Genomic DNA, 23,455 nt, shown 5'->3' on the forward strand with positions numbered 1-23,455 from the left:
ATTTTTTTCTCGTAAGATAACAGAACAAACGATTTTCATGTAATTAGTATAGCATTTGTACGAAAAAAAAACTGAATGTCCAAGACTGCGCATGCTCCGAAACAAAAGAATACATTACAATACAATACATCACTTCCGAAGTTGTATTCTGTCTTACAAGAATTTTTGGAACTTCAGTAAAAAAAAAAAAAAAAGGGATGATCATTCATCCGATATTCTCATCGTGTGGTGGAAGGCTTAAGGAGTCAGATTTCTTTATTTAAAGGAAAACTTGATGGCTTTTCTTGAACCCATATCAGTGCTGCTTTCTAGAATCTGCTAACCAAGAGCCTTAGATACGCCTGTGATCTATGTAATTGGCTGTGGAGGTCAATGGTGCAGTACACACATGTTAATTCATAGAGAGAGAGTGAGGTGCGGTCAACAACTGTACAGGGTTGGAATGACAAATGTTCATAGATTCCTGTATCAAAGTTCTTCCAGGGACTCAGCTGCTGAGCCAGTGTATGAAAACTCATTATCTTACGATATACGCAATGACAACATACAAGATATAGCATAATTCATTTTTGCAATCTTAATGTTGTTATATAGTTACTATTAGCAAAAAAATAACCTTCAAGTGATGAGAAAAACTGAACAAATGCTATAATGAGTGTTGAAAGGGACCTTTCCAAGGACAAGCACTTTTAGGGACAAAATATTTGAAACAGGGTCTGTCCTTTCCTATTTAAATAAGTTACACATGGCACACATACTTTGCTCTTCTACAGTTAAAGCAGAAACCATTCACAGGCAGAATTGGTGGGCAAGAAGAAAAATTACAAAGCAACTTGACTGCCATACAGCACCATCACCTACATCTAAACAATAATGAAGAAAAAATCTTACAGAGTATAAACAAGAAAAACTACTGTAATATTGCTTCTGTCACCCCAGTTCTATTACGTACTGTTTGCTCTGTTCTAACACACTATGAATGTGCAGATTATCCACCATTAAAAGCACAGAATTAACAATGTTACCTAGAGCATCCTGTAGATATTTCTGTCCCACTAGCTTCAAGTACTCCTCGATTGCCTTGGTGGCCAATGTATTTTCCCGAAATATCAGGTGTTCATTATCTCCACATCGATCCACTTCAGACATCATTAAATCAGTGAGGAAGTCCTGAGGAAAGGAAACAGATTATCATATGAAGAAAAGGCTGCTGGGGTGCCAGGCTGAAATCCCACACTCCTTTAAGTTGCAGAAGGGATAATGGATTGAAGACTACAGCTGGCTCATTATACTGTAAAATGTACAGCTGATGGCTACTAAGTGACATAGATCATCAAAATGTGCTCATTCACTGCACACCCCAATGTCATTCATCATCATTTACAAATCCTAGAGGCACCAACATGTTGCAGTTACCACTGTGCTCAGTCTGCGAATTGCCAATAGTATAAGGCCTCATGCACACTGGGGCTTTTGTAGATGCTTTTCTCCTGGCAGGAGAAAATCATCTTCACAAAAGTTGCCTAAGGTGCGTTTTTGCATCAAGCGCTTGGGTGTTTATTAATTTCATTGGCCAGAATATAATTTTAAGTGGTAACATGCGCCTAGCGTTTGGTGTGGTTACACACATTTAGGCACCTTTTGAAACTTTTTCACCCAAAACGCTCCTCTCTTTAACACATTAGTGATATTTTTTTATGACTAAACGCCTATAAATGCCTACAGTGTGCATAGATACAAAAGCTAACATGGAGAGGCTCGTGTAAAACATGTGCTTTTGAGCTCAAGTGTGCATGAGGCCTAATGGAGTTTGTTTGAAACAAGTGACTACCTCTAGTCATGCATTAGCTACTATAAATCCTAGACTACCACTGAGGTCAGCATAAGTTTATCACTTGAATACCTAGCCCAGGGGGGCTCAACCTTTTGAAGAGTGAGGGCCACTTAAGTGATTTGGTAACCGGTCGGGGGCCACAATGAAATGAAATGGTTCCGATTTTTTCTATTTTGAATAGCATATTGAACATTTTCCACCTGCAGACACTGAATGCTGGTGGAAGGGAGAGGAGGAGAAGCCGGAATTCAGTGGTTTCAGAAGGTAAATGGAGAGGATTGGTTCCTGTATATGCCACTCACCTCTGCCCCACCTGTCCAAGTGTACAACAGAATGTGACAGCGAGGCCGCACAGGCCCCCTGGAGAATGGGGCGGGGTCACCAAAGCAACTCCTGATGCTACACCAGTGGTTGGAGATGTGTGGTACAAATACATATTACTATGGGGTTTTACTACCTTTCAAACTGCAAAAGTAAACAAGCCCTTACTGTCCTGGGCCCCTATAAGGCAGCTTTCACACTGATGTACTGTGGTTTATCAGCACAGCAGGTGCAGCACAGAGCACCTATGGCTTTCCTGTGGGTTAGGTATGCTTTGCCATAGATTTCTATTACATCTTGAGAGTGTTGTGCACTTTCATAAAGTACACCAAACCTGCGGGATATAACAGAAGTACACTTCCCTGGTTTGAAGTCAAGGACCACATCAGAGGGCTCTGAGGGCCACATGTGACTATCTGGCTATAGGCCAGATGTGCTGGACATCAGGGGATAGCACTCATCTCAGTGCACACCATACAGTTCAGTGCTGTAATATTCACCAAGCAATCTAGTCTACTTCCAGGCCTTCATGAATTAAAGGGAATCCCAGCTTATTGCCCAGGTCTTCATTCCACCACCCAAGCCTTCATTCCATCCATACCTTCCCAGAATACTGCTAAGGTTTTAATTCCACCCAGACCATTCCAGCTTACTGTTCAGATGTCCATGCTCACAAACACCATCCATCCCAGCTTATTGCTCTGGTGTCCATGCCACACAGACCACCCCAGGATACTGCTCAGGTGTTCAGTCCATATCCCAGCTTGCTGTTCTGGCATTTTTGCCACATAAGACATCTCAAGATACTGCTCAGGTGATTATTCCACAATGAAAATCTAAGCATACCGCTCAGATGACCACTAACGAGAAAGGATCTTTTACTACAAAGTTTTTCATTTAACATTAAATAAGTGTGTATGGAATGCACATAATGTTACTGGTCAGTCGAGATTTTGTTCTTGCTGAAAGTTTCCCTAACGATTCATTTACAGTTAAATGTGTCAGAAAAGCTATATACCCTTAAAGTGTTAGTAAACCCAGGACCCTGCATTCACTATATCTGGTCTCCCACAGTACAATGAATGTAAAAATCAATCATTCTCCTCTGACTGTCCTATGAGGCTGCATAACCCCTAATTCTCTGGACAGCACTGATTGGCCCTGTAACGCTCCCCCCCAAAAGAAAAAACTCTCCAGCAATACACACCAAACAGAGTAACAATGGCAAGCATATGCTCTAACTATGACAGATGGATTGGGGACAACAAAAGAAGGGGAGGACCAGAAAAGACAGTCTCAAACATCCCTTTTACACAATGCAGAGGATTGACCCCTTAGGTTCCACAGTGAGTATAACATGTATGCTTTACTGCATATACAGATTGATTTTACTGTTGTAGGCTTAGTAAAATTTAAATTACCTTCCTATTGATATTTATATCATTCAGAGAAATAAAGCTATAAAGCTATGATTTAAAAAACATCCCCATGTTTGAAATTTGTCCAGCCATGGAACCTCCCTTGATGTTGGCAGGTGGATGTAAGAATGCGGCAGATACAGAAATGAGTTATTAATATACAGTGTCACTGCTACAGTTACAGCTCAAATGCTAATGGCACCGAGACTGACAGCAGATGTGATGTGACCTAGTTTCTGTGCCCTCATTCCTGGATGGAGGGTGATGGGCCATGCGTGGTCATCAACTCACCAGTTTAGTTAGAAAGTAGAAGTCTGATCCAGAGGCCACATACAGTCAGGTCCATAAATATTGGGACATCAACACAATGTTAACATTTTTGGCTCTATACACCACCACAATGGATTGGAAATGAAATGAACAAGATGTGCTTTAACTGCAGACTGTCAGCTATAATTTGAGGGTATTTACATCCAAATCAGGTGAACTGTGTAGGAATTATAACAGTTTGCATATGTGCCTCCCACTTGTTAAGGGACCAAACGTAATGGGACAATTGGCTTCTCAGCTGTTCCATGGCCAAGTGTGTGTTATTCCCTCATTATCTCAATTACAATGAGCAGATAAAAGGTCCAGAGTTCATTTCAAGTGTGCTATTTGCATTTGGAATCTGTTGCTGTCAACTCTCAAGATGAGATCCAAAGAGCTGTCACTATCAGTGAAGCAAGCCATCATTAGGCTGAAAAAACAAAACAAACCCATCAGAGAGATAGCAAAAAACATTAGGCGTGGCCAAAACAACTGTTTGGAACATTCTTAAAAAGAAGGACCGCACCGGTGAGCTCAGCAACACCAAAAGACCCGGAAGACCTAGGAAAACAACTGTGGTGGATCACCGAAGAATTCTTTCCCTGGTGAAGAAAACACCCTTCACAACAGTTGGCCAGATCAAGAACACTCTCCAGGAGGTAGGTGTATGTGTGTCAAAGTCAACAATCAAGAGAAGACTTCACCAGAGTGAATACAGAGGGTCCACCACAAGATGTAAACCATTGGTGAGCCTCAAAAACAGGAAGGCCAGATTAGAGTTTGCCAAACGACATGTAAAAAAGCCTTCACAGTTCTGGAACAACATCCTATGGACAGATGAGACCGAGATCAACTTGTACCAGAGTGATGGGAAGAGAAGAGTATGGAGAAGGAAAGGAACTGCTCATAATCCTAAGCATACCACCTCATCAGTGAAGCATGGTGGTGGTAGTGTGATGGCGTGGGCATGTATGGCTGCCAATGGAACTGGTTCTCTTGTATTTATTGATGATGTGACTGCTGACAAAAGCAGCAGGATGAATTCTGAAGTGTTTCGGGCAATATTATCTGCTCATATTCAGCCAAATGCTTCAGAACTCATTGGACGCCGCTTCACAGTGCAGATGGACAATGACCCAAAGCATACTGCAAAAGCAACCAAAGAGTTTTTTAAGGGAAAGAAGTGGAATGTTATGCAATGGCCAAGTCAATCACCTGACCTGAATCCGATTGAGCATGCATTTCACTTGCTGAAGACAAAACTGAAGGGAAAATGCCCCAAGAACAAGCAGGAACTGAAGACAGTTGCAGTGGAGGCCTGGCAGAGCATCACGAGGAATGAAACCCAGTGTCTGGTGATGTCTATGCGTTCCAGACTTCAGGCTGTAATTGACTGCAAAGGATTTGCAACCAAGTATTAAAAAGTGAAAGTTTGATTTATGATTATTATTCTGTCCCATTACTTTTGGTCCCTTAACAAGTGGGAGGCACATATGCAAACTGTTGTAATTCCTACACCGTTCACCTGATTTGGATGTAAATACCCTCAAATTAAAGCTGCGAGTCTGCAGTTAAAGCACATCTTGTTTGTTTCATTTCAAATCCATTGTGGTGGTGTATAGAGCCAAAAATGTTAGAATTGTTTCCATGTCCCAATATTTATGGACCTGACTGTATCTCAACAAGAAGAGCTCAATGAAAAGCATTCTTGTGTATTCTATAGAATATTACATTCATCACATCTTATCCAAGAATTTCAGATACATAATCCAATATTCCTTCTAGACAAACGCCACCCGGTTACACACAGTGGAGATGTTACCCTAAATCAATTTAAAGGGGAACAGACAGAGCAAGTGCAGAAGGCTCACTTCACATGTTGGTTTCCTGAGATAGTTAAAACACTATAAATGAACGTTTTTTTAAAGAATATGTTTACCCAACATTTCATATTCCTGATATGTGCTTGCTGTATTATGTAAATGAATGAGTGAATTAAAACGTATCCTGTTCTCTATGTATTGTTTCCTGCCTGGTGTTCCTGCCAGTCCCTCTGCTTTCCTTTTAAAAACTGACCACATGAAGCATGAGAGCACAGCGGTTTTACCAAAGCTTGTTCACTCAGAATCTGGTGCACCTGCACATGGTAGCCAATCAGCTTCTAACCTCAGCTTGTTCAGTTAAGCTTTAGCAATAAAACCTGGAAACTGATTGGTTTCTATGCAGAAGTGCACGAGATTCTGAGTAAACCAGCTTTAGTAAATAAAACCCACTCTGTGGTCAGTTCTCTAGCTATGCTGGGAACTGAGTCTGCTCTCCTCCAATGATCCAACGTCTACTGATATGCCCCCTGCACAGCCATTCAATGGGAATGTCAGTGTACTGCTGTTTCTCCTCCTCTAGCTCCTATGCAGCTGAGAACAGAGGGAATGAGATCACTTAGAAAATAGGGGAAAATATTATTTATAATTTATTTTTATATCTATAAACAAATGTTTAATTTCTATTTTAAACTTTATGGGTTGTTCTACAATGTAAGGGTTTACAATCACTTTAAATTTCATGGAGTGGACATAATAGGGGAGGGGTGGTAATCTTACCAAGGAGATAACTAAAAATGCTAAAGATGTTTTGAATACACAGTATGAACGTAATACCTCGATTCCTACTGGTTTAAATATTTCTGATTATTTAAATAGCTTTATCATCAATTATTGAGGTTTGGAGTATAATATATAAATGTCACTACTATAAAATGAAGTGGATGTAAATATCTTGTTAGAATGTCTTTCAAAATTGATTTTTAGTTCATTTACAATATGTATGTCTATTTTTGTCTAAATATGTGTTATACAAAGGAGTTAGATGGTTGGCTGGATGTTTTTTGCTCCCCCTACTTCTTTACGTTCTAACTTTTCGTTCTGGTCTATTAAGCTAGATTGAACCAATGTATATTTTAGTCAGACACAAGGGATACATGGTATTATAAATTTACTTCACATTCTTAAAGTGTAACTAAAGGTAGAATTTTGTTTTCAGTTTTGAATGTAGTAGAGAGGGTTAAGAACACCTGTCAGTTATTTATTGCTGTCTTTGTCCCCACTAGGGAGATTCACCCTCTCTGTCCTGTTTACTGTCATCATAGAAAGTGAAAGTAAAAGGAAATCCTAAATTTTGATTTGACATCAAAACACGAATAGAGGAGAAATCTTCCAATGGGGACACTAGTTCTGGTGACCCTGGAATTCCCTCACTTTGGAGGGATTTCCTCTCACTTCCTGTTTTGGCTATGGGTCAGGAACTGAATGGAAATCTCCCCAACGGAACAGATGACAAAAAAAAAAGAGGGGTTAAATAAATTTGCCTTTAGTTACACTATAATATTGATTTAAGTATATTTATGAGTTATATACATATTCACATGGGAATATGTACTAGCTGAAGAATGAAACCGCGTAGCAGCAATATATGACATAATTGTTGATATGCAGCCTATTTGGGTTACATAGTCGGTTGGTGGATTGGATGGTCGGCCTGCCAATTTCTCTTTTTCTTCTCATCTCTTGGTGTGGTTGCCACTAGATGCAGCTATTTCATCCTGATTAATCTATATATTAGTCTGGCATACTATGGGATGTGCAGCAACGGTATACTTTCATTTGTGCAACTGACGTCATATGCTACTGATGACTGCATTACGCTGAAACGCATGAAGTGTTGACGTCACCCTGTAAACACGTGGCTGGCTGGGGTGGTCTGGTTAGCATTTATGATGGTGGTTGGGGAGAATTGGTTTATTCCCCCACTGATTGTTACTTGGCCAAGAGATCACTCACCAGCTACATCTTGATGCTTGAAAGAGTGTAGTGCCAACTATGCTCTTTAATATGTGAGTAAGCTATTTTTTTTTCCTTTTTTTGGAGTGCTTAACCACCTTTTGCGTTGAGATGGATATACCAGCTGTTTCAGCATAAGGATGTAATTACAGTGACGGCTTAAATAAGCTTTGGCTGTACTTTACCAGTGGTGGAAACTGAGGGAATTTGGTGAGTGCTGTGAATTTCCCATGAGCTGTAAGTATATATTCAGGAGCAATCCAATTGTTATATTTCAAAAGAGGTAACAAGAGTATTAAGAGAGTATAATTAACTTGTGGTTTATTTTAGATCAGGAGTCTCTAGTCTTTATAAAGGGACAGTTTACTGTCCTTCAGACTATAGGGGGGACTGGTGTTTGCTTCCAGTGGAAGTAGAAAATGCCTCTGTGTCACTGGATGTAACCAATGCCCCGAGATTAGTATTAGTGAGAGGAATAGTGCCCCATCATTGATATCACTGGGAGGAATAGTGCCCTATTGCTGGTGTCAGTTTGAGGAATAATGCATCATCATTGGTATCAGTAGAAGGAATAGTGCCCCATCATTGGTGTAAGTTGAAAGAAGAATGTCTCATTGTTATTGTCAGTAGGAGGAATAATGCCTTGTATCAGTGGGAGAAATAGTGCCCAAAAGGGCTAGATCAAGGCAAGGAAAGGGCCACAGTTTAGAGACCACTGTTTTAGATCAGGACAGTGGCTAAATGGTTAGCACTTCCACCTGGCAGGACTAGGGTCATTGGTTCAAATCCCAACCATGGCATCACCTGCCTTGAGTTTGCATGTTCTCCCTGTGCCTGCATGGGATTCCTCTGGTTACTCCAGTTTCCTCCCACACTCCAAAGACACGATGGGTTAATTGGCTCCTGTCTAAATTGGCTCTAGTATGTGTATGTATAAATATAAGTTAGGGACTTTAGATTGTACACCTCTTGAGGGTTAGGGACTGATGTGATTGTACAATATATATGTAAAGCGCGGCGTAAATTGACAGAGCTATACAAGTACCTGTAATAATTAATAAATAAATCCTTCTGCCTTAACAGTAATGTTACTACTCTATAGAAGTTTTCTTTTCTCTTTTTTGGGTGCTCATTCATAATTGTAAGCCAGCTTTATTGGTTCTGACTTCTGAGGAATATGTACCAGCAATGCATATTTTGGTCCAATCAGATTGAATGGAGAATGGGAGGAGTTTGCATGAGTTTATTGGGAATTACAAGCTATTGATGCACTTTTTAAAAGGAGAAGTTCACCTTTTTAGAAAAAATAATAAATGCATATATTTTTTGCAGAAACAAATATGCATTTATTTTCTTTCCCTACAGGAGCCTAGAAAGCATAGCACCTGTGATCAGTGCATCGGGGGTGCAATGTCAGGCTTCTGAAGAAAAGCCCTGCAGCTTTCAGCCCATACCTCCATGCAGGCTGTCAGTTTGAAAGCTACAAGATCTGTGAATGTACTACAAGGGCGCTCATCAGTACCCTTGCATTTCATCCAGGACTATAAGATGTCTGTTGTGGTGGATGACGGCACTCCCGGAGCCCCATATGGCAGCACCACTGTTTTTGAATTGTGACAGCAGGTGTGGGGAGAAGAACCCCCGTCAGCTGTCACACTGCAGGGGGATGGGGATCAGGGGGAGGCAGCAGGAAATAGAACATGTTGTACTCTAATACGGGAGGAGCTCTTATATATAGTATTCTGATTTACAACAAACCTCCCCTTCTTAGAAGAATGTGTATGCATGAATCAAAAATAAACAATACAAAAAAATGCAAAAAGCCTCAAACACCTCCCTGGTCCTTTATATGGTTTTCATAAACTTCTGACCAAAAAATTCTGCAGCTGATGCCTCTGTTCAAATAGTAACAATAGTTCACACACACATATATATATATATATATTTTTATATATAAAAGGCACATATACACGGGCTGTGATGGTATACATATAGGTTGCCCAAGCAACACAGTGTTCAGGTAAATCAGGTGGTTTAGGAAAATAAGGCTGTCAAAAGACTGACACGAAGACAATCTGGCTGGAAATTGGGCATGATACATCCAATACTTGTGAGATATTCTTGCAGAAGACAACCAGTTGCAAGTGTGAAGGCTGCACATAGAAGGGAATCACATTCTTGTATATGAATGTCCACATAATGAACAAGGTAGCAGAGCGGTGGGGGTGTGTGGTTAGAGGAAAAGAGTTCCAGATTGGGCAGAAAGGAGAGGGAGCAGAGGGAGTAGAATTGGGAAAGGCCCTGTGAAGGTGGTGTAAAACAACATGATGGGTGGGAATTTTGTAGGGCCTAGAGATTAAGAGAGGTGAGTACCTAAGAGTCTCTCATCTCCATCCCCTGACAACCACATGCATGCTGCATTCAAGCAGGTTAGAGAGCATTATGAAGCTCGTGAAGTGCCACAAAAGAGCTTCACACTTGGAGGCAGATGGAAAGTTGATCCAGTAGAACCAGGTTCTCCAGGATTTTTTTGTGTTCCCTTGTGAGAAGAAACAAGGTCTTCCATTCAACATATTTAATTAATTTTGCCCAACCATAGTGAGATCAAAGGAGAAAACTGCTTCCATAGTTCAGGTATGCAGCTTCTGGCAAAAATGATCATGTGAGGGAGGAAAGATTTGTTTGTAGGTTTTCCTTGTAATGGAGTTGTATAGAATGAGAAGAAAATCAGACCAGAGGAATCATGAAGTCAGTAAATGTCTGGGTGACATGGTAAGACTTAATTCCAGAATGGTTTAGAAATGTCACACAACCAGAAGATGTAAAGTATGTCTCCGTTGGCTTGACCACATTTTCAGCAAGCGTTGGAGGAAGTTATGAACATATGGTGAGGAATTTGTGTCATTCTGTACCCCCGGGTAAGAATTATGGGGTATTTGTATAATTGGAAGTACACTGTATATATGTATATGTGAATGTACACGCACACACCAAAAGCAAGTTGATAACTGTTTGACCTGCATTTACATAGTAAAAGGAAAATCCCTAAGACTGATAGAAGAACAGACTCTTCCTTTGCTATTTAAAAAAAAAAAAAAAAGGCAAATGAAAACTGTAGTTTAAGAGCTCATTAGAGGCAATTAAGCCCTTCCTTTGTGCACAGCAACTGGCAGATGCGTGTGCATCTACCTCAGAGCTGCGTGCAGGCAGCCCATAGAAGTGGATGCACATGAAGTGGCTGCATGGACACAAATGCATGTCAAAGTTTGACATGCAAACAAAAGCAGGTGCGTGGATCCAAGACTGTGTCTCTCATTCTTTGTACATTCCCCTCTGTGCGTATAAGCGATTCTTTTTGTACGGATTCATTTTCAAATGCAATGAGAAATTCTTGTGCTTTGAGAAAGTTACTGAGAAAGTGAGAGTGTTGGAAAGTCTGCCAGAATTCCAAACTTACCAGTCTGTAGTTGGTTGGAATTTGTTCCAAAGAGGGTCATTGTTGATTAACAATTAACCCTAGAGCAAACGCTGGGTTTCCTAAAATGGCAACAGAGAGGAAGGCTTTTACCATGGAGACACCAAGGTAAGGTTGAAAAAAGGATGCCGGTAATCATCCCAGTTATTGTTCAATGATGACCCAATGTTTTCCAGGGCCAGGTTGGCACCAGTCTATTGCTTCAGTCATATGGCAGGCTGCTTGGTACTGACAGATGTCTGATGATACTATGCCACCATGGTTCTAATGCAGGGGTGGGCAAACATTTTGACTTGAGGGTCGCAATGGGTTCATATATTGGACACGGGGGCCGGACCAAGAGTAGATGAATGATGTGTATGTGTCATCCATAGTAAGTATAGTAATATTCCATCATAGTAAGCATAGTAATTAATCCCCCATATAGTAATTTATCCCCCATATAGTAATTCATCCCCCATATAGTAATTCACCGCCCATAGTAATTCATCCCCCATATAGTAATTCATCCCCCATAGTAATTCATCCCCCATATAGTAATTCATCCCCCATATAGTAATTCATCCCCCATATAGTAATTCATCCCCCATAGTAATTCATCCCCCATATAGTAATTCATCCCCCATATAGTAATTCATCCCCCACAGTAATTCATCCCCCACAGTAATTCATCCCCCATATAGTAATTCATCCCCCATAGTAATTCATCCCCCATATAGTAATTCATCCCCCCTATAGTAATTTATTCCCCATATTAATTCATCCCCCTATAGTAAGTCCCCCCTGTGTCAATTCACTTACAGTTGTGGCCAAAATTATTCAACCCCCAATGCTGTAAAGGGGTTTAGGGACTATAGTGTACATTTGGAATTGTATTCAGAATCAAATCCTACAAGGACGTTGTAACTACCCAAATGCAACTAAAATGACATCAATTGTTTATGTAATACAGTAGTAAATGGTTCTTATGTGGTTTCTTCATTGCCACAATTATTCAACCCCTTAAAGACTACCACTCTGAAGAACAGAGGTTCATACAGGTGCTTTCCATCAGGTATTGAAAACACCTGTGGATGTCACCGAGCAGCAATCAAGCATAATAAGCACCAATTAGGCAGCTTTAAAATGACTGTGATACTCAGCTCCTTCTAGACATTTACTGGTGTGGTTACAAACATGGTGAAGGCAAGAGAATGGTCCAGGAAGACAAGAGAAGAGGTGATTTCTCTTCACAGGAAGGGCAATGGCTATAAGAAGATTGCAAAGATGTTAAACATACCAAGAGACACCTTAGGAAGCATCATTCGCAAATTCAAGGCAAAGGGCACTGTTGAAACGCTACCTGGTCGTGGCAGAAAGAAGATGCTGACTTCGACTGCTGTGCGCTACCTGAAGCGTAGAGTGGAGAGAAGTCCCCGTGTGACTGCTGAGGAACTGAGAAAAGATTTGTCAGATGTGGGTACAGAAGTTTCAGCCCAGACAATAAGACGCACACTGCGTAATGAAGGCCTCCGTGCCAGAACTCCCAGGCGTACCCCCTTGCTGTCTCCAAAGAATAAGAAGAGTCGACTGCAGTATGCCAAAAGCCATGTGGACAAACCACAAAAGTTGTGGGATAGTGTTCTGTGGACTGATGAAACAAAATTAGAACTGTTTGGGCCCATGGATCAACGCTATGTTTGGAGGAGGAAGAACAAGGCCTATGATGAAAAGAACACCTTGCCTACTGTGAAGCATGGTGGAGGGTCAATCATGCTTTGGGGCTGTTTTGCTTCTGCAGGTACAGGGAAGCTTCAGCGTGTGCAAGGTACCATGAATTCTCTTCAGTACCAGGAGATATTGGATGGAAACGTGATGCAGTCCGTCACACACCTGAGGCTTGGGAGACGTTGGACCTTTCAACAGGACAATGATCCCAAGCATACCTCCAAGTCCACTAGAGCATGGTTGCAGAGGAAAGGCTGGAACATTTTGGAGTGGCCATCGCAGTCACCAGACTTAAATCCGATTGAGAACCTCTGGTGGGACTTAAAGAAAGCAGTTGCAGTGCGCAAGCCTAAGAATGTGACTGAACTGGAGGCCTTTGCCCATGAAGAATGGGCGAAGATACCCGTAGATCGCTGCAAGACACTTGTGTCAAGCTATGCTTCACGTTTAAAAGCTGTTATAACTGTAAAAGGATGCTGTACTAAGTACTAAGATTGAATGTCACTTGGGGGTTGAATAAAACTGATAATGCTGTGAGCACAGAAAAGACATTTGTGGTTATTTCATTATAACTGTTATGTTATATTTGTCTGACCTACAAGTGCCTCTTTAATGTAAATGTAAGCAAGATGACTGAATGATCAAAAGCAATGTCAAACTGGCCAAAACACTCAATTTCAGTGGGGGTTGAATAATTTTGGCCACAACTGTACCTTTGCTCCGCGCGTTCCTCTCGCCGTGTTCTCGCGCCATTCCGGTGTAGAATGAAAATCTGTCTCCTATGAGGATCTGTCCCCCTCGACGTATCTGCGCATGTGCCAGTTTCCGGCATTAGCAGCCGATCGGCGATCTCCGGCACATGCGCAGATACGTCGAGGGGGACAGATCCTCATAGGAGACAGATTTTCATGCTACACCGGTCTTCAGGGCGGACTGTGAGAGGAGCCTAGCGGGAGCCTAGCTCCGCGGGCCGGATTAAAAGGTCCGCCGGGCCGTAGTTTGCCCATTGCTGTTCTAATGTAATTGCAAAAGACAGAATGTTAAGGTATTGGGAGTTTTTGAGCCTATATGAACTGTAGGAAGGCTTGTTAGAGATTTAAAGTATATGTGAACCCTAACCTTCTAAAACAACATATTCAGTTTAAAATATAAATGAAAAATGAAACATTTGTGTGTACATATAAAAAACCTTTAGAAATAACATTTTTCCCCCTTTCATATAAGTGATCACATACCCTCTGTTCTCTGCTGCATAAGAAGCTTAGAGAGCTGCGGGAGGAGAAACCGTAGCACAATGAACTTCACAGGGAATAGCTGTGCAGGGGGGAGGGGGGCGTGTAAGCAGAAATCTAATCACTGGATGAGAGCAGGCTGAGTTCCCAACACAGCTAGAAATCTGACCACTCTGTACTGTCAGGCCGAGTGAGGTAACTTTCACACAAAGAAAGCAATACAAAGACAACAGGATACTTTTTTTTAGTACAGCAGACACATATGAGAAATAAGAAATGTTGGGTTCACATATTCTTTAACCGCCTCATATAAGGAAATGATGGGCGCAAGGCGGTTCTCTCGTTCTGGGAGGACGTCATATGACGGCCTCTCACTCTAACCGCGCGTGAGTGGCTCCAGGAGCACGCAGCACGGCGATCGGTGGTGCGTCGTGTCCCTTGGACATAGCGGATCACTGATCAACAGAAAGAGCCGAAGATGTCGGCTCGGTCATGTGATCAGCTGTGTCCAATCACAGCTGATCACATGTAAATAGGGAAATGCCTGTTATCAGCATTTCTCTCCTCACGAGCTGTCACGCTGACAGCTCGTGAGGAGAGGAGAGCCGGTAATCAGCATTCCTCAGAGGGGACACCTGCACTGATTATCAGGGCACTGATGATCAGTGTGCCCTGATGATCAGTGTAGCCCCAGCAGTGCAACCTGTCAGTGTCCATCAATGCCAGCGGTCTGTGCTCATCAATGCCACCTGCCAGTGCCCATCGGTGCCTCATCAATGCCACATATCAGTGCCTACCAGTGCACATCAATGCCACATATCAGTGGCCATCTGAGCTGCCTTTCAGTGTCACCTGTCAGTGCCACCTATCAATGCCAGTTAGTGCCACCTATCAGTGCTGCCTATTAGTGCACATCAGTGCTGCCTATCATTGCCCATCAGTGCCGCCTAACAGTGCCAGTCAGTGCCACCTAATAGTGCCAGTCAGTGCCGCCTATCAGTGCCACCTATCAGTGCTGCCTATTAGTGCCAAATATGAGTGCTGCCTTTCAGTGCCCATCAGTGATGCCTGTCAATGCCCATCAGTGCCACCTACCAGTGTCTCCTCATCAGTGCCCATCAGTGACACCTATCAGTGCCCATCAGTGCAGCCTATCAGTGCCCATCACTGCAGCCTCATCAGCACACATCAGTGAAGGAAAAAAATCACTTATTTAAAAAATTTTTAAATAAAAACTAAGAAAAACCCCCCCCCCCCCATATTTTCAGTTGTTTTTGGTTTGTTTAGCAAAAAAACCCCCAGAGGTGATAAATACCACCAAAAGAAAGTTCTATCTGTCTAATAAAAATGATAAAATTTTGTATGGGTACAGTGTTGCATGACCGTGCACCATTGCATGTATCTTATAAACATTTCCCAAAAGGCCAATCGTTCTGGAGATTTCACTGATTTAGTCAATAAATTGGCAATCAAATCAAGGTTATGGCATTGCTGGCTTAACTCTGGCAAGTTCTTAGGCATGGTTATAGGAGTTGAGGTGGGGGGGATTAGGTGTAGAGCAGGGGTTAAAGGATTTGGGTAATGGTTATGTCTAGAGCAGAGGGTGTGGGATAGAAGAAGTTCAGGGGCTGGGACTCATATCAGGCTGCAGGGGTGTACACCTTTTTTCTCCTGTGTGCTCTAAGAGGACACAGACAAACACTTACATTGGAGGTGCAGAGGAAGGTGAAGCATTGAGGTGGAGGCATTTAAAAGAAGTTAATTAAAAATTACAGGGGATCACAATGTGAAAACTGATTATAGGAATACCCGGCCAAAGATATTTTTTTTTGTCTATTCAATCACTTCTAACAGCATGTACCTGGAAGTTATCAACAATGTGACTTCCAGGTTTTAAACTTTTATTTTATATATAGGCCTTATTCATTCATATTGAAAATTATTAGCTTAAAACTCTTCAAGCGTAAAGTCCCCAGTGGTTTCTGGCACCCAGGGAGTCAAAAGTGCTGCATATAGCTGCCAATACAAAGTAAGTGAAAGGCTGTACATGGCCATACTCATGTATAGGTTGATCCCTTCTGCACCAGTGTTTACCAATGCATTTACAATCAATATATTCCCTTAAATGTACCACTTTCATGTTTGGTGAAATATGCCATACATGCATGTGCAGGTAAACACTGCTGGAAAAGTGATCGGCATGTAGACAAGTACGGCAGCATACAGCTATTTATTTGCATTGGTGGCTGTATGCGGCACCAGCAGCTCCCTTGGTAGAGGAAAGTGCTGGGGATGTTACCCATAATGAGGTTTACGGTAATAAACACTGGAGTGTATGAGGCCTTATAATTTCTATTTTTAGGACCATGAATTACAAGTAAAACACCTTGAGGGAAGTATCGTCTACAAGCTGCTGACAAAGCATTGTTTCTAGATTTCCAGTGAGAGAAGGGCAGTAAAGCACAGTCACTGTTTAATACTAGTAATAAGGAAGCAGAATCTGCATATGTATAAGGAAATGACTGACACCCAAATACCTGGAATTACATATGTACCATAAATAACATTTATAAAACATCACAACGCGCTGCTAAAATTCTATTAATTGAAGTGATTTTGCAAATATAAGAACAACTTTCCCAAAGAGAAGAATTCTCGCTGAAGTTAGTGTAAAACACTCTGTGCATCACAGGAATTCTGGGGGATAAGGATGACAAAAGTCCTCTCCTACCTGAATGCACATACTGTATATGCCTTAACCAAAGCCTGTCAGACAAAATTACACGGCCCAATAAAATCACCATCCTTGCAGTGGGTAGCATGCTGCGTTTCATCTGGTGGCTAAGGGGGAAGCGCTTATTGCATTCTTTATGTATTAGTTTGTGGGATGGGAAATCTCTGGTGAGTATTTGGGCGGAATAGGATTTTAATGAGAATTTCTGCGTGATGCTTTATGTCTCCGCACAGACTGAGCGCTGCTGAATATTACAAAGCGAAGCATCTTCCATGAGCAATATCGGCTTCCCTGAAGATTCCACATATAAAAGAAAATTTACTATATGAGCCTGAGGAATATATAGATCGTCATCACCTCTGATTACTGAGAAAACAAGGCTTTTTGTCCCCAAAGTGCTCGTATTCTTTGTTCTGTAGACTAGATTAACGTGCGCGCTCAGTTCAATAGTGAACAAGCCCCTCAAATCAGCAGCAATATTAGATATACACAGCCAGGTGGAGTACCTCTCTTTTCCAGCTGGAATTGGACAGAGAAGCAAAAGTAAATTAAACATTATTGAAAGGGCTGTGTGGACAAACTGGGCAAATTATATGGCCCCAGTGTTTAGGGGCAGCATAGAATTCCTCTTCCAACAATGATAATAAATATACCTCATCACGTCCTCTCTCTTAAAAAATGAATGGTGGAGGATTGTTGTTATAGCCAACACAATTTTGTATTTTGGATGCCTTTAAATAATTTTGGCTGTAAAAGTGTACAGCATTTAGCCATCATCTCAATAAACACAGAATGAAAAAAAGTAAGAAAATATATTTGTGCAGTTTCTCTTCACTCCCGCATCTACAGACAGTTCTTGTTCTATCAGGGTCAGTCACCTCTGCTACATGTCCTCAGTACTATATGGTTGCTTCTCTTTGACCAACAAGAATTTTGTTTTGTATTACTGCAGTTAAAGTGTTACTAAACCCAGGACCCTGCATTCACTATATCTGGCCCCCCACAGTACACGGAACATGGAAATTATTTTACTAAATATAAACAGCTAAATACCTTTTCTCATAAGCAGTTAGAGCAGTCTTGTGACTTCTATTAGTGTCCAGCAGAGCACTGGTTAAAGCTTATAGTTTTCATTCTCCCCTATGAGTCTGCCGGACCCCTGACCCTCTGTCTGAACAGTGTTCATTGGTCCTGTGCTGATGCACTCTCCCAAGGAAAAGAAACTCCCTATCAATTCACACCAAACTGAGCATGTGCAGCTTGCCCCCAAGGCTCTGTTCTATCAGCAGATGCATTGGGACTGTGGAAGAAGGGGAGAATCAGAGAAGACAGGATCAAACATTCTTTTTAAACACTGTGGAATATTAACCCCTTAGGTTCTGCAGTGAGTATAACATGCATACATTACTGCATATACAGACTGGTTTTACTGTTGTTGGTGTAGTTGCACTTTAATTGTGTACTAATGCCATGTCAGATTCTTTTGGGAGATACTACACTGTATAGACCAGCAATGGGCAAACTACGGCCCGCGGGCCGTATACGGCCCGGCGGACCTTTTAATCTGGCCCGCGGAGCTAGGCTCCTCTCACAGTCCGCCCTGAAGACCGGTGTAGCATGAAAATCTGTCTCCTATGAGGATCTGTCCCCCTCGACGTATCTGCGCATGTGCCGGAGATCGCCGATCGGCTGCTAATGCCTGAAACTGGCACATGCGCAGATACGTCGAGGGGGACAGATCCTCATAGGAGACAGATTTTCATGCTACACCGGAACGGTGCGGGACACGGCGAGAGGAACACGCGGAGCAAAGGTAAGTGAATTGACACAGGGGGGACTTGGGGACTTAATATGGGGGATGAATTAATATGGGGAATGAATTACTATAGGGGGGATGAATTACTATGGGGGATGAATTACTATATGGGGGATGAATTACTATGGGGGATGAATTACTATATGGGGGATGAATTACTATATGGGGGATGAATTACTATATGGGGGATGAATTACTACATGGTGGGATGAATTACTATATGGGGGGATGAATTACTATAGGGGGGATGAATTACTATAGGGGGGATGAATTACTATGGGGGATGAATTACTATATGAGGGATGAATTACTATATGGGGGATGAATTACTATGGGGGATGAATTACTATATGGGGGATGAATTACTATGGGGGATAAATTACTATATGAGGGATGAATTACTATATGGGGGATGAATTACTGTATGGGGGATGAATTACTATGGGGGATGAATTACTATGGGGGATGAATTACTATATGGGGGATGAATTACTATGGGGGTTGAATTACTATATGGGGGATGAATTACTATATGGGGGATGAATTACTATAGGGGGGATGAATTACTATGGGGGATGAATTACTATATGGGGGATGAATTACTATGGGGGATGAATTACTATGGGGGATGAATTACTATATGGGGGATGAATTACTATGCTTACTATGGGGGAATATTACTATACTTACTATGGATGACACATACACATCATTCATCTACTCTTGGTCCGGCCCCCGGGTCCAATATATGAACCCATTGCGGCCCTCAAGTCAAAAAGTTTGCCCACCCCTGATATAGACTGTCTGACTAATGGAAATGTATATACCCTGCAGCCACTTTAATAGGTACAACTATCTCATTGGAAGGATGTGAGGTCTCAAGTACTTCATGTGATGATCTGAGAACAATAAGGGGGTTGTATATGTATGGGTATATCATTCCTGGCACCAATATATCATTGCCACCAAATAGCTGACACTAGAGTGAATGAATTCGCTGTGGGTGCACCATATTCTGACCCACCATCTCCATATTGGAGCATACCATAAGATTATGTATCCAGAGTGGCTGTAAACCTCAGACATGAAATAAGAACAAAGCATATCCCTCTATAGTGTGCACTATAAGAGCACTAAGTGCCATTTCTGTCTGCTGCTGCATTCCTCTGCTATCAGCATGAATCACTTCAGGGCAGGGATCTCCAGAAGCTTGACAGCCTCATATCTGTTCTTGTGAGCTGTGTGGAGGGAGGTGTGTTCCTTCCCTCCAATCAGCTCTGCAGAGTGTCATTTCAGCTCTCCACTTCCTTTTTTCCGAACTCTCAACAAGCTTAATAAACACAGCACTTTGAACAGATGTAGAGGAAAGAAGACAGGATATGTTTCATCACTATGTATCACCTGAGGTCAGTCACTTCACCGGTTATACGTAAGGGTTTACATCCACTTTAAGTTTTGGTTGAACAGCTGAATTTCTTGACCATGTCTGCATGCTTTTATGCAGTGAGATGCAGCGCTGTGACTGTTTTGTTATTTGTGGTCATTTGAGCTAGTGTACCTAATAATGTATCTGTTTAGCAGAACTATATAAAAAGTTGTACATTTGCCCACAGTTTCTTGAAATTCTACAGCAGGTCCAGCTTGTACATGGAGCCAATACTTCATTTTGTGGTTCAGACATCTCTGGCTGACTGCCTCATCAGGCTTATCTGCCAAGCGCTCCATCTATAAAAGTAGATTTGTTTTGTTGGTGGGACCCAGAATATATTACCTTTTAGTGAAGACAAATTAAATAAAAGGTGATGAAGAAAAACAGATTATGCTCAGAAAGAAGCGTCCATCTCATCCATTAATCTTTCTGCCCACAGTCAATTATTCTAGAGCCTGTGGCGATTTGCGCACACCAAAGGAACCCGCCTCTACCTGCATGGTTCCTGAAGGCTCGAGTGGTATTAGAAGACAATAAGATGCTGCAGCAGGATGGAGAGTGAGAGATAAAGAATGTCTCTCTGCTGATGTTGGTGAATGGTGGTGTGCAGAGGCCCCAATTCAGCACCATGACCATGTATGTGGAAACATATGGGAAGACATAAATTGTGCTTTACGCTTACAGTTATCACCAATTCCCAGGGGTCAGCCTGCAGCTAAGCAATGTATTCCACATTTGTGACAGATGCACATTAACCATAGTTTGGTCATGACCATCGAGTAGGGCTGAAACAACTAATCAACGTAATTGATTATAAAAATAAGTGTCAACTATTTTCATTATCGATTAGTTGGTAAGCCGATTAGTTGACCTGCGTACAGAATGCATTATTTGTTTACATATCAAGAAATACAATGCAGCACACATACAACTCAGTACACCATCCATACATGTCAGTACAGTGCCTTAAAAAAGTATTCATACCCCTTGCAATTTTACACATTTTGACATGTTACAACCAAAAACATAAAAGTATTTTACTGGGATTTTATGTGATAGACCAACACAAAGTGGCACAGAATTGTGAAGTGGAAGGAAAATGATAAATGGTTTTCACAAATTTTTACAAATAAATATCTGAAAAGTGTGGCGTGCATTTGCATTCAGCCCCCTTTACTCTGATACCCCTAACTAAAAATCTAGTGGAACCAATTGCCTTCAGAAGTCACCTAATCAGTAAATAGAGTCCGCCTGTGTGTAATTTAATCTCAGTATAAATACAGCTGTTCTGTGAAGCCCTCAAAGGTTTGTTAGAGAAGATTGGTGAACAAATAGCATCATTCAAGAGGTATGTATATTCTTTCAAGGTACTATATACACAGTGCAGCACACATACAGCCCAGTATACCGTTCATACATGTTAGTATACACAGTACATTTCCCATACAGCTCAATACACCGTCTATACATGGCAGTAAATGCCTGAGAACTTGTGAATGTGAATGTGAGAGGGCCAAATTAATTTGACGTGTTTCTAAAAGGCAGAAGTCTTTTTACCTTGCTATAGGGGCACTCTATAGTATACTTTGCAGCATGCTATAGGGACACTCTGAGGTCAGGAGGAGCCAGGAGCACCAGTGGGGGACTGCAGAAGAAGAGGATCAGGGCTGCTCTGTGCAAAACCATTTCACGTTTGTTGTTAGAAAAAAAAACCCAACATTTACAATCATTTTAAGAGCTCTGTGCAGGGAAGATCAGCATCTGAACCCAGAGAAGCTGGACACTGATAGACTGGAGGTAATACAGTTGCACGAAAAAGTATGTGAACCCCTTGGGATTACGTGGAGTTTTGCATGAATTAGGCATAACTCCATGTCATCTAAGTCACAACAATAGAAGAACACAGTCTGCTGAACATAATACTACACAAACATTAGATGTTGCCATAGTTTAATGGCACATAACATGTAAACATTCACAGTGCAGGGAGGAAAAAGTATGTGAACCTTTGGACTTAATAACTGGTTGACCCTCCTTTGGCAGCAATAACCTCAACCAAACGTTTCCTGTAGTTGCAGATCAGACCTGCACAACGATCTGGAGTAATTTTGGACCACTCCTCTTCACAAAACTGTTTCAGTGTAGCAATATTCTTGGGATGTCTGGTGTGAATCGCTCTCTTAAGGTCATGCCACAGCATTTCAATCAGGTTGAGGTCAGGACTCTGACTGGGCCACTCCAGAAGGCGTATTCTGTGCTGTTGCAGCCATTGTTTTGTTGAATTACTTACAACAATCCATCCAGGCCCTGAGGCAGCAAAGCAGCCCCAAACCATGATGCTCCCTCCGCCATGTTTTACAGTGGGGATGAGGTTTTGATGTTGGTGTGCTGTGCCTTTTTTCTCCACACATAGTGTTGTGTATTCTTCCCAAACAACTCAATCTTGGTTTCATCTGTCCACAGTATATTTTGCCAGTAGTGCTTGGAACATCCAGGTGCTCTTTTGCAAACGTCAAACGTGCTGCAATATTCTTTTTGGACAGCAATGGCTTCCTCCGTGGTGTCCTCCCATGTACTCCATTCTTGTTTAATGTTTTCCTTATTGTAGATGTGTCAACAAAAATGTTAGCATGTGCCAGAGATTTCTGTAGGTCTTTAGCTGACACTCTGGGATTCTTCTTTACCTCATGCAGCATTCTGCGCTGTGCTCTTGCAGTCATTTTTACAGGATGACCATGCCTAGGGAGAGTAGCAACAGTGCTAAACTTTCTCCATTTGTAGACAGTCTGTCTTACCGTGGACACATGAACATCAAGGCTTTTGGAGATACTTTTGTAACCCTTTCTAGCTTCATGCAAGTCAACAATTCTTGATCGTAGGTCTTCTGAGAGCTCTTTTCTGCAAGGCATGGTTCACATCAGGCAGTGCTTCTTGAAACCAGTAAACCCAAAACAGGTGTGTGTTTTTTAAGGGCAAGACAGCTGTCAGCAACACATCCAATATCATCACACTGATTGGAGTCAAGGTTGGCTCACTCTTGGCTCCAATTAGCTCTGGTAGAAGTCATTAAGCTAGGGCCTCACATACTTTTTCCTCCCTGCACTGTGAATGTTTACATGTTATGTGCAATTAAACCATGGCAACATCTAATGTTTGTGTAGTATTATGTTCAGCAGACTGTGTTCTTCTATTGTTGTGGGTTTGATGACGTTCAGAGCACATTTTATGCCCAATTCATGCAAAACTCCACGTAATCCCAAGGGGTTCACATACTTTTTCTTGCAACTGTATAAGACATTACAATTAAATGTAAAGAAAACGTTTACCAGTATTGTGCATTATAG

General features: G+C 41.7%; 1 protein-coding gene across 9 annotated transcripts in view; it reads right to left on the minus strand.

The window, feature by feature from the left end:
- The window catches only part of DAB2IP (DAB2 interacting protein), a 597,823-nt gene that overhangs the window by 85,574 nt on the left and 488,794 nt on the right, over nucleotides 1-23,455 (minus strand). For all 9 annotated transcript variants that reach the window (XM_089685241.1, XM_089685244.1, XM_089685243.1 and 6 more), the window contains one exon: nucleotides 1,026-1,170. In XM_089685241.1, coding sequence (XP_089541367.1) covers nucleotides 1,026-1,170 — 145 coding nt within the window. The remainder of the gene's footprint in view (nucleotides 1-1,025; nucleotides 1,171-23,455) is intronic.

Source organism: Staurois parvus, unplaced genomic scaffold (assembly GCF_062004578.1).
Source record: "Staurois parvus isolate SC_StPar_1 unplaced genomic scaffold, SC_StPar_1.0 ptg000365l, whole genome shotgun sequence".
Lineage (NCBI taxonomy): Eukaryota > Metazoa > Chordata > Amphibia > Anura > Ranidae > Staurois > Staurois parvus.